The sequence below is a fragment of the Pygocentrus nattereri genome, chromosome 17 (genome assembly GCF_015220715.1).
Source record: "Pygocentrus nattereri isolate fPygNat1 chromosome 17, fPygNat1.pri, whole genome shotgun sequence".
In the NCBI taxonomy this organism is placed as follows: domain Eukaryota; kingdom Metazoa; phylum Chordata; class Actinopteri; order Characiformes; family Serrasalmidae; genus Pygocentrus; species Pygocentrus nattereri.
Window position 1 is genome coordinate 12,196,819 of NC_051227.1, and position 12,080 is coordinate 12,208,898.

General features: G+C 43.4%; 1 protein-coding gene across 2 annotated transcripts in view; it reads left to right on the forward strand.

Moving 5' to 3' along the window:
* fndc3ba (fibronectin type III domain containing 3Ba) overlaps window positions 1-12,080 on the forward strand; it is a 228,081-nt gene that overhangs the window by 173,435 nt on the left and 42,566 nt on the right. For both annotated transcript variants that reach the window (XM_037546630.1, XM_037546631.1), the window contains exons 11-14: window positions 1,018-1,071; window positions 3,189-3,313; window positions 7,963-8,137; window positions 9,665-9,751. In XM_037546630.1, the coding sequence (XP_037402527.1) occupies window positions 1,018-1,071; window positions 3,189-3,313; window positions 7,963-8,137; window positions 9,665-9,751 (441 nt within the window). The remainder of the gene's footprint in view (window positions 1-1,017; window positions 1,072-3,188; window positions 3,314-7,962; window positions 8,138-9,664; window positions 9,752-12,080) is intronic.

Below are 12,080 nucleotides of genomic sequence, written 5' to 3' on the forward strand. Positions count from 1 at the left end.
ATACCAGTAAAATAACTATACTGTGACTCCACACTCACCTGCACCTTCAGATTACTGTGATGGAGCTGCTATTTTGCTATAAACTCACAATAATAAGCTGTAATTAAATTACAGTAATCTTCTGTATTTTTATACAACAGCTGTAAATGTAATGCAGTTCAGTAGCCAGTAAACTACTTTGAATTTACATATAACAAGTGATTTAATTATCCAAGGCTATAAATGTTAACTCAACAAAACGTGAGATATGTTAAAATGAAATCAGAAAACTGTATCAATGCACATAATTTAGCACTATATATGTTCTAACATTGCTTATAATTTACACAAATGTGACCTAAAGCAGGTTTGCTTTTGTGGTTTCTGGCAGGAAAACATACTGAAGAAAAGTACACTGCATTGGTAAAAACAGTCAGGGAGCCCAACCTACTGTTAATATGGTTCAGTAAATTACTGTGAAAGTAACGCAACTAGTAGCCTGTGTTTCTACGGTAACTTTACAGTAAAAGTACTTACAGTAAAGACTTACTAATGAACTTAATTAAGAAATCTGCTTTAGCCAAATTCTGAGAATTCTCACCTCAGTTTAACGCCGTCCTCGTTTTGATGCTCTCGTCTCTTCAAAACCACCTGCTGCTGACAGACTTTTTAACAAAAGGAGAAATTAGAGTAACTACTGGAGTTATTTGGAAAGATTGTCCATCAGAGTGCGTCACAGTCTCAGCAAATCTATCTGGAGTGGGACTGCGGTCACAACACTGTAGTACACGCCTTCAAATGACTGTGAATCATCATCAGAAAGGGTTTTATCATCAGGGGGTGAGATTGTCTCATTAAAAACCCCTCTAATACGCTGAACCAGGGCTTTTAACTGTCTCTCCTGCTGGTTGAGTTCTCTGCTTCAGGACGCAGATGAACGTGCTGGTTGCATAACTCATCTGATGAGGGAAATGAGAGTCAGAATGGGAATAAATATCTTCCTTTTTTCATGTGACGTCTTTGTTTTTCTCCCCTCAGCCTCCTGTCGACAACGGATCGAAGATCACCAGCTACCTTTTAGAGTGGGACGAGGTAAAGCGTGCTCTTCTGTTTTGCCCAGGGGGTAAAAGGACAATATGATTGTCCGTTAAACTCACTTTTACAGCGCTCGTATCACGAGAGACAGAATCCAGTGCCAGAAATACATTTTTGGGTAGGTCTCTGAGAAAGTGGGCAGGCTTTTCGAAGGAAAACATTACAGCAGTGGCAGCATTGTAAGTAAGGAGATGTTCATTTGGCTTCCGAGATTTATCATGATGCAATCCCACATTTGTTCTTTTAGTCAACAGTCCGATGATTTTTGGTACCTCAAGGTTTGCAGCAGCGTGATGCGTGTGGGGTCAGTACTGGGGTCTGGGCTCCTGAGTGGCGCGGCCATCTAAGCGTTGGACCTGTCATCAGGAGATCGCAAGTTCGATCCCTGGTGATCCTGCAGCCGTCCGTAGCTGGGAGTCCAAGAGAGCACAATGGGCCTCGCTCTCTCTGGGTTTGTAGGATGGCCCCCCCCCATCACTCAACGCGATGCTGGTCAGCGCAGGCGTCTGTTAGCTGACGTTACAGATCTGACGGTTGGCGCGTTCCTCCGAGTGCCTTTGGCTGTCCCGTGACGTTGCGTGAGCAGCAGTTCGTAAAGATCTCCGAGGAAGCCTGTGCTGCCTTCACCCTCCTAGCGTAGAGAGTATTGTGTGAGTGGGGGAGTCCGAACTAGCAGGTGGAATTGGAAACGACTAAATTGGTGAGAAAATTGGCGAAAAATCCCCAAGCAAAGAAAAAAATACTGGGGTCTGCAGTCAATAAAAAAGATACTGTGTTGTCAGAGCCGCCGGAGTTAGTTCAGTTCAGTTATTCTGTTCAGTAGCAGATATTGAGTCTTTTGTTGTGAGGACCTTTATTCTGAAGGGCAGGGCTGCGTGCTGAGATGAACGGCGTGAGCCGCGCAGTAAACAGAGTAGCCTAGCCAGCTGGCATTGAGAGCCGAGTGCTAGCCTGAACTTGAGTGCTTCAACACCCCTATGAAACTTAGTTTTCTTGGCTGGTGCTGCTCAGGTGGCTGGTACGTCATTAGGAGCTTCAGTGTGAACACAAGCACATAAGCAATGCTTTATTTGGTGGACTGTATATGCTGCACCCTACAGCTCAGGAGAGGAATAATGCAGATAATGCTGGAACAGGTCTAAATACACCGATCAGCCATAACATTCTGACCACCTCCTTGTTTCTACATTCATTGTCCATTTTATCAGCTCCACTTACTGTATAGCTGCACTTTGTAGTTCTACAGTTACAGACTGTAGTCCATCTGTTTCTCTGATACTTTGTTACCCCCTTTTACCCTGTTCTTCAATGGTCAGGACCCCGATGGACCCTCACAGAGCAGGTACTATTTGGGTGGTGGGTCATGCAGCTGGAGTTTTTAAACACTGTGTCCACTCACTGTCCACTCTATTAGACACTCCTACCTTGTTGGTCCACTTTGTAGATGTAAAGTCAGAGACGACAGCTCATCTGCTGCTGCATAGTTTGTGTTGGTCATCCTCTAGTCCTTCATCAGTGGTCACAGGACGCTGCTCACAGGACGCTGCCCACACGACGCAGATGGCTGGATGTTTTTGGTTGGTGGACTATTCTCAGTCCAGCAGTGACACTGAGGTGTTTAAAAACTCCAGCAGCACTGCTGGTCTGATTCACTGGTTGGGTAACTTGTCATGAGATCCTTAACTTACCTTATAAAAGAGTCTTTGCCTACATTTTTATTCATGAACACCATAACTGCTGTAATGTTTTCCCTGTGACGACTTCCACTGACTAGAATATGGAAGTATGAAAAGAGTTCCTCAGACTCAGTAGGGTCAATAGTTCCTCAGACTCAGTAGGGTTAATAGTTTCTCAGACCTAGTAGGGTCAGTGGTTCCTCAGACTCAATAGGTTCAACAGTTCCTCCGACTCCTTAGGGTAAAAGGTTCGCCATACTCAGTAGGGTCATTGGTTTCCCATGCTCAGTAGGGTCAATAGTTCCTCAGACTCAGTAGGGTCAATAGTTTCTCAGACTCAGGAGGGTCAATAGTTTCTCAGACTCAGTAGGGTCAGAGTGCTGTAGGCTGTTTTTATTTGCCCTGATTGTCCTCTAACCCTCTTTCTGTTTCCTGCAGGGCAAAAAGAACAACATTTTTCGAGAATGTTACTTTGGGAGCCAAAGGCACTACAAGCTGACGCGACTGTGTCCAGCCATGTCGTATACGTTCAGAGTAGCAGCAAGGAATGACATCGGGACCAGGTGAGAGCATCCAGCTCACAGTGTGTTTAGTCTGAGTCTCTCAGAATGCGTTTGCATGAGACAGAGACAGTAATACTGAATGCTGGAACCGAGGATCAGTTTGATTGATCTGACTCCATAAAGTCAATCAGTGGCATTATGCCCATTAAAGCTGGCTGTGCACATGGCCAGATTTTTTATATCTGTAACTTGTGTAATTTAGCATTATATAATTACTATTATTTTGTATAATATGTAGCTGTGGTCATTTTATGAAACAAACAAATTCTTGGAATTATGTCATAGATGCCTCAAAAAGTCACACGCCCTTTCCCTGCTATTGGTTTGTTCCAAAAGTTCCAGGATGAAATCAGTTCTCTGTTTCCTTAGACTCAGTGGTTCCTCAGACTCAGTGGGTCAATGATTCCTCAGACTCAGTAGGGTCAATGGTTCCTCAGACTCAGTAGGGTCAATGGTTCCTCAGACTCAGTAGGGTCAATGGTTCCTCAGACTCAGTAGGATCAATGGTTTCTGAGACTCAGCAGGGTCAGTGGTTCCTCAGACTCAGTAGGGTCAATGGTTCCTCAGACTCAGTAGGATCAATGGTTTCTGAGACTCAGCAGGGTCAGTGGTTCCTTGGGCTCAATAGGTTCAGTAGTTCCTCAGACTCAGTACGGCTAATAGTTCCTCAGACTTAGTTGGATAATAGGCACTCAGACTCAGTAGGGCCAATGGTTCCTTAACCTCAGTATGTTGAATAGATCATCGGACTTACTATGGTGAGTGGCTCTCTCTCTCTATCTGTCTCTCTCTTTATCTCTCTCTCTCTCTCCCCATCTCTCCCTCTCTTTGTCTTCTTCTCTCTCTCTCTCTCTCTCTTTTCCTTTCTCTTTCTCTCTCTCTCCCTTTCTCTTTATCTCTCCCTTTCTTGTTCTCTCTCTCTCTCTCTGTCCCTCTTTCTCTCTTTCTCTCTCTCTCTCCCTCTCCCTCTCTCTCCCTCTCTCCCACCCTCCCTCCCACTCTTTCTCTATCTCTCTTCTTCTCTCTCTCTCTCTTTCACTGTTTTTTGGTTGAGTTTTAAAGTGCAGTTGTTCCTCACTGCCTCCTGCTGCCTGTGGTCATCTCTCTCTGTAAAGGCCATCAGGGTGAAAAACCATCTCTCTCTCTCTCTCTCTCTCTCTCTCTCTCTCTCTCTCTCTCTCTCTCTATCTCTCTCTTCTTCCCTCCCACTCTTCTCTATCTCTCTTCTCTCTCTCTCGCTCTCTTTCTCTTTATCTCTCTCTCTCTCACTGTTTTCTGGTTGAGTTTTAAGTTTTAAGTGCGGTTGTTCCTCACTGCCTCCTGCTGCCCGTGGTCATCTCTCTCTGTAAAGGCCATCAGGGTGAAGCATGTTGTGTTTTTCTCCGGCTGCTCTCCTCTCTCTGAGCTCGTTTTCATCTCTCTGCCTGCCATTAAACTGATAGCTTGACAGAACATGTGCCCAGTTTTTCCTCCTGCTGTACACCAAATGAGGTCCATGAACCAAGACATGTTTGGCCTCAGGCGCAGCAAGAGCTTCCGTCGACTTGTGACCACCTCTTGTCCTCTGAGAGAACTTGTACTTAAAAACGGCCACAAACACCAATGCGTTAAGGAGAACAGCTCTACAGCTGAGTTGGGTCAGGGGCAGTTTTCACCAGGGGTGGAAAAGTGGTGGCAAGATCAAAAGGGTGGGGTGGTAGTTTAACAGTGGTTTAACCTTTTGTCAATTCACTCTCCTCTTAAAAGCAAAGCATTACAGATGAGATCTGCTCACAATGAGGAAGCGAGTACAGCGATGTGGAGGCCAATGACATCACGTTTATTTCTACAGCACTTTTTACAGCAGCCGTTATCACAAAGCAGCTTTACAAAAACATCCGGGTCTGAGCCCCCATGAGCGTCGCCGATGGCAACAGTGGCAAGGAAAAACTCTCTAAGAGTAAGAGGCAGAAACACTAAGAGGAGCCAAGACTAAGAAGGGGAACCCAATATGAACAAAGAATTACGTTTTATTCTTGGTAGAAATTTTGAGATGGTGTAAGGGGTGGCCAGACAGTGGTCAGTACTGCTTCATACATTTCAACTTAAAGTCCACACTGTAAAGTGATATCTTAGTGAGTTTAAACCTGACATGAGAATATTGTGAGATTATTGAACTTATTTCTAGACATTTTTACTTGTTTTATCTTATAAAAGTGTCTGATTTCATTGGCAGATCATGTTCCTTGTTTTAATCATTATTTCTCGAAATGAGCAAAATTATCTTCATTATTTCTCCAAACAAGTGAACTAATCTGCCAATGGAATCAGACACTTTCACCAGATAAAATCACTTAAAACTAGTAAAAATGTACAGAAACAGGTGGAATAACCTTATAATATTCTTACAGCAGCCTCACAATGAGGGATATTAGACTTACTGACTACATTTAAGACGTTTACACTTGTAAACATAATATGTTTTGCAATGTATGTGTTTTACACACAGACCAGTCATCACGTTTTAAGCATTTGAGGTTTTTCCTAATTGGCTGTTTAGCTGAATGGTTAAGTTGCTTATATTCCAGTTAGCGTGGTGCTAACTGCACACCCAAATCAGCAAACTCACACACTGTTATTTATAAAACTGGACCAAAGTATGGACTAAACTCAGTCTTCCAGGTGGCTGCTATTGTTGTTAGCTATGCTAACGTACTTTACCATTATTTAAGGTCATGGACTAATATTGAAGAGAGTACATTAACTGGCCACTTTATTAGAAACACATCTTATACTTGCACAAACTGGCCACTTTATTAGAACAGTGAGTCATACAGCATCTGAAACCACATAATCGAGTCTGTAAGAGATGCTGAACACCTCCAGATGCTTTGAGGAAAGCATGCGATGATTTATGCAGCATGTTAATTGGTGGCTAATAGCTACAATAACATCGTAGCTCCGAGGCTAAAACCAAAGAAGCAAACATCAGACATTAATGCCAAATTATTGCTTTAATGTAGGAGGAGCGTCTGTCTGAAGGAAAAAACACCAGCAGCCTGAGCTCCCGGCTCTAAACTTTTTAATAAGCTGTTTAAGTGTGAAAAGTCGTTTTGTATTCAGAGCTTGAGCGGTTTGGAGACTATCCAGGACATTTTAACGTTTGAGAATCGGATTGAGTGCGTTTGAGGAGAATGAGGGTGAAACTGTGGGACCGGCTGTTTGGGCTGCAGGGCTGTAATTCTGTTTCTTCGTGGCCGGCGGGGATGTGTACGTGTATTGCGTCTCTGCGTGGCCATAAACTCAATCACTCAGATTTAAACTGAATGAAAATGTCAGTGTGGAGGGGGACAGGGTTTAATATCAGACGCTGCAAGCAAAACACTCTGAAATGTTCATATGCACCAGCCATTTTCTTAACTCTCCGAAATTCGTCATGAAAATATACAAATGGCTGCTTTGCACATGGAGAAACAGCGTTTGCTTAAAGCGTGATTTGGATTTGTGTTTTTCTGAACCAAAAACAGTCATCGTTCATTTCTGCATGACCGTTTTCTAACCTCTCTTTATCCCCTTAGAATTAAACAGGCTGTTTCTGTTACTGTGCCTTTGAGACCGATACAGTGCACAGTGACATTTTCGAGATCCTTTATTTATTTCATTTACAGTCAAAACAGCCGGTAAGACCACGTTCAAGTAATCAAGATCAAGTAATCCACTTTCATTGGGAAGGAGAAGAAAAAAAAACAGGAGTTTCCAAAAATGAAGTTCAAAAACTGATTAAAGCTCCAGAGAAAATGTGTCTCCTAACAACCATCTGGAAGAGCAGGTCGACCCCAAAACTGCCCCCATCAGATAAACAGCACTTAAAGCTTTGATCTCTGAGAGAGAGGAGAAAATCAAGCTGCTTCAGATCTGAAAACATCCACAGGTGTTTCTGTGCATCCTTCCACTGTGAGAAGACCACTCAGCGCTGTGGGTCTGAAAGGACATGTAGCTGATCAAGAAGACCCTCACTGAGAAAAAGGAGACGGACACCTCAAACAAAGAAGCTGCACGATGGACTGACCGCCCCAGAGTTCAGACCTCAGCACTACTGAATGGGTTTGATTAGTTCAGAAAATCATCAACCAGCTTCTAAGACTGAGCTTTGGAGGTTGGAGTCCATCAGACTAGGTCACAGTATTTCAACTGCAAGGAAGCTCTTGTTACTTTTCACTGTATTTAAGTTTATTTGGATGTTTTCTGGTGATATAAGGTGACTTTACAAGTATAGGCACACTTGTTCCTGAGATAAATGGTTTTAAATGATGTGTTGAGGCACCTAAAACTTTTCCACACTACAGCATGTTTTCTACTTTATTTATGGTGCTGACAATGAAGACCTTCACAAGGTAAACGTGTTGTTAAATGAAATAATCTACTCTAATTGTCTGTTTACGGTCATTTCTTGGTAACATGTCTGCCTGAGATTTGATGTCCATCTCCAGATATGAGGCATGCTGGATGTTCATTTTATTAGAACTTCCTTAATTATGTCTGAAGGATCTGCCGCATATATGAGAGTCCACCTCCCTCACTCTCACGATCACTACACCTCTCTCTCTCTCTCTCTCTCTCTCTCTCTCTCTCTCTCTCTCTCTCTCTCTCTCTCTCTCTCTCTCTCTCAGCTCCTTCAGCCCAGAGGTGGTCTTCTGTACGAGCGGTTCTCTGCCTCACCTGCCCAGCGTTCCTCGGCTGGTTCGTGCTGGAGTAAGCTGGATCATGCTGGAGTGGAGCCGGCCGGATGGCTGCAGCGCAGAGGAGCCTCTCGCTTACACGCTGGAGATCCAGGACGACAGCAACGTACGAATCTCTCCAACACTCCACTCAGTCTGGATATCAGAGCCTTTAAAGAGAAACAGATTCAGATTCAAACAGTTTCATCAGCAGTTTACCTAACCTTGTGCTTTCACTAACTGGCCACTTTATTAGAAACACCTAACCTTGTGCTTTCACTAACTGGCCACTTTATTAGAAACACCTAACCTTGTGCTTTCACTAACTGGCCACTTTATTAGAAACACCTAACCTTGTGCTTTCAATTACTGGCCACTTTATTAGAAACACCTAACCTTGTGCTTTCACTAACTGGCCACTTTATTAGAAACACCTAACCTTGTGCTTTCAATTACTGGCCACTTTATTAGAAACACCTAACCTTGTGCTTTCACTAACTGGCCACTTTATTAGAAACACCTAACCTTGTGCTTTCACTAACTGGCCACTTTATTAGAAACACCTAACCTTGCGCTTTCACTAACTGGCCACTTTATTAGAAACACCTGCCTTGTACTTCCACTAACTGACCTTTTTATTAGAAATTCCTACTTTGTACTACCACTAAGCTGAAGTGCTAATTAATCAATTAATGTATTCATTAATTCAGTTTAGAGTCAGTATTGTATCATTACACTGAGCCATGTTCGGTGATGATTTGAATGATAATGAAGACTTTTAGGCTGTGCTGTGTCTGTGCTTGCGTGTGTGTGTGTGTGTGTGTGTAGGCTGTTCTGTGTCTGTGCTGATGATGTGATTACATGAGCTGTAGGCTGTGCTGTGCCTTTGCTGATTATGTGATTATCTGAGCTGTAGGCTGTGCTGTGCCTGTGCTGATGATGTGATTATATGAGCTGTAGGCTGTGCTGTGTCTGTACTGATGATGTGATTATATGAGCTGTAGGCTGTGCTGTGTCTGTACTGATGATGTGATTATATGAGCTGTAGGCTGTGCTGTGTCTGTACTGATGATGTGATTATATAAGCTGTAGGCTGTGCTGTGTCTGTGATGAGCTGTAGGCCATGCTGTGTATGTGCTGATGATATGGTGATGTGATTATATGAGCTGTAGGCTGTGCTGTGTATGTGCTGATGATATGATGATGTGATTATATGAGCTGTAGGCTGTGCTGTGTGTGTGCTGGTGATGTGATGATGTGATTATATGAGCTGTAGGCTGTGCTGTGTCTGTGCTGGTGGTGTGGTGATGTGATTATATGAGCCGTAGGCTGTGCTGTGTGTGTGCTGGTGATGTGATGATGTGATTATTTGAACTGTAGGCTGTGCTGTGTCTGTGCTGATGATATGGTGATGTGATTATATGAGCTGTAGGCTGTGCTGTGTCTGCTGGTGGTGTGGTGATGTGATTACATGAGCCGTAGGCTGTGCTGTGTGTGTGCTGGTGATGTGATGATGTGATTATATGAGCTGTAGGCTGTGCTGTGTCTGTGCTGACGATGTGATTTTATGAGCTGTAGGCTGTGCTGACGATGTGATTTTATGAGCTGTAGGCTGTGCTGATGTCTCTGTGTATCTTTGTGTGTTGATTTTCAGGGAGCCGAGTTCCTCCCAAAGTACACTGGAGACAGCCTGAGCTGTACTGTAGAGGACCTGAAGAGGAGCTCACAGTATAAATTCAGAGTGAGTTAATTACCAAATACTAATAATCATCAGCACATTGCTGCATTTCTAATAATCTGTCAAAACTAATAGATCCTCACTGCTTCTGTTCAGCCATCATTCATAGCTGACATTACAGATAATAGAGATAAATCTCACTGATCATCATCGTAATATTTAACCTCCAGTCACTGTTTATCACTGTTAGGGCTTCTGGATAAAATTCCTTTCACGCTGTGTCTAAAGCAGTTAGACTCTGTCTGTCTGTCTGTCTGTCTGTTTACCTAGATATCTGTCTGTTTATCGACCCGTCTGTCTGTCTATCTACCTGCTTGTCTGTCTGTTCATCTACCTGTCTGTCTGTCTGTTTGTTCATCTGCCTGTCTGTCTGTCCACCTGTCTGTCTGTCTACCTATCTGTCTGATGTTCTGTCTATCTATCTGTCTGTCTGTCTGTTTATCTGTCTGTCTGTCTACCTATCTGTCTGACAGTCTGTCTATCTATCTGTCTGTCTGTGTCTGTTTATCTATCTGTCTGTCTGTCTATCTAACTGTTTATCTACCTGTCTGTCTATCTGTCTGTCTGTCTGTCTGTCTTTATCTACCTGTCTGTCTGCCTGCATGTCTGTCTCACTGTCTGTCTGCCTGTGTATCGATCTGTTTGTCTGTGTGTTGCCTGTCTATCTATCTGCTTGTCAGACTTTCCGTTTATCTTCAACTGGTCTGTCTACCTGTATTTATCTACGTGTCTGTCTGTCTATCTACTGGTCTTTCTGTCACTCTGTCAGTTAGTCTACCTGCCTATCTCTCTGTTTTTCTGCCTGCCTACCTGTCTGTCTGTCTATCTATTTATCTACATGTTTGTCTATCCACTGGTCTATCTGTTTGTTTCTTTGTGTATCTGTCTGTTTATCTGTCTGTCTGCCTGTCTGTCTTGTGTTCTTCATCTCTGCTGGTTCTGGTCATCGCTGTGTTTGTTGTTGTGAGTATACTCAGTGCTGTCTGTGCTGTTGTGAGTGAACAGAGAGCAGAGCTGTTCTGTACTGTCATTTTGGTTTGGTTACCTATTTTCTGTTTTTTAAGGTCTCAGATATAGAAAGTGTTTTTCTCCAGGATCGTATATCAGCTGTTAATAAAAAGTGGCGAGTTGTTTTATATATAAAGCCTGTATGAGGAAAATGAATGGCCAGGTGACACTGTGTGGTAAATAATGCAGATAAATGCACAGCACTAAGTCATACATACAGAAAATAAACAGTAAATAGAACATAAAACTCGACGCTAGATGGGGAATTGTTCTCATATATGGCTCACAGTGCATAAATATAGATTATATATGGTAATTTTACAGTTGCACTGATATGAGAATTGTGCATTAATGCTGATACCTCATTTTTCATCTACATATACTGTATGGACAAAAGTATTGGGACACCAACTGGAGCTTCTATGAATCTCATTCTAAATCTATAGGCATTAATATGGAGTTGCTCCCCCTTTGCAGCTCTAACAGCTTCCACTCTTCTGGGAAGCTTCTACAGGATGTTGTAGAGAGTCTGTGGGAATGTCTGCCTCATCCAGAAGAACATCTGTGAGGTCAGACACTGATGTTGGATGAGAGGGTCTGGCTCACAATCTCCGTTCTAGATCATCTCAAAGTTGTTGGTGGGGTTGAGGTCAGGACTCTGTGAGGGTCCGTCAAGTTCTTCCACACCAAACTCACCCAGTCAGGCCTTTATGGAGCTGCTTTGGTCACTGGGGCTCAGTCATGCTAGAACAGGAAAGGTTCTTCCCCAAACTGTTCACATAAAGTTGGAAGTGTACAGTTGTCCAAAATGTCCTGGTGCTGAAGCATTAAGGTTCCCCTTCACTGGAATGAAGGGTTCTAGACCAACTCCTGAAAAACAACCCCATATCATCATCCCTTCTTCACCAAACTTTACAGCACAGTGGCACAGTGCAGTCAGGCAGGTAACTTTCTCCTGGCATTCGCCAAACCCAGACTTGTCCATCAGAATGACAGAAAGAGAAGCTGATTCACTCCACAGAACACGGTTCCACTGCTCCAGAGTCCAGTGGCAGCGCTTTACACCCCTCCAGCCGACACTTGGCTTTGTGCATTTTGATGTTAGGCTTGTGTTCAGACTGCTCAGACATGGAAACCCATTTCCTGATGCTCCTTATATGCAGTTCTTTTGCTAATGTTGCTTCCAGAGGCAGTTTGGAACTCTTTAGTGATGATGGAACAGAGGATCGGCACTGTGTGCAGTCTCTCTGTGAGTTTGTGTGGTTTACTGCTTTGTGGCTGAGGATGCTTGGATGCTTACATTCCACAATAGCACTTACAGTTG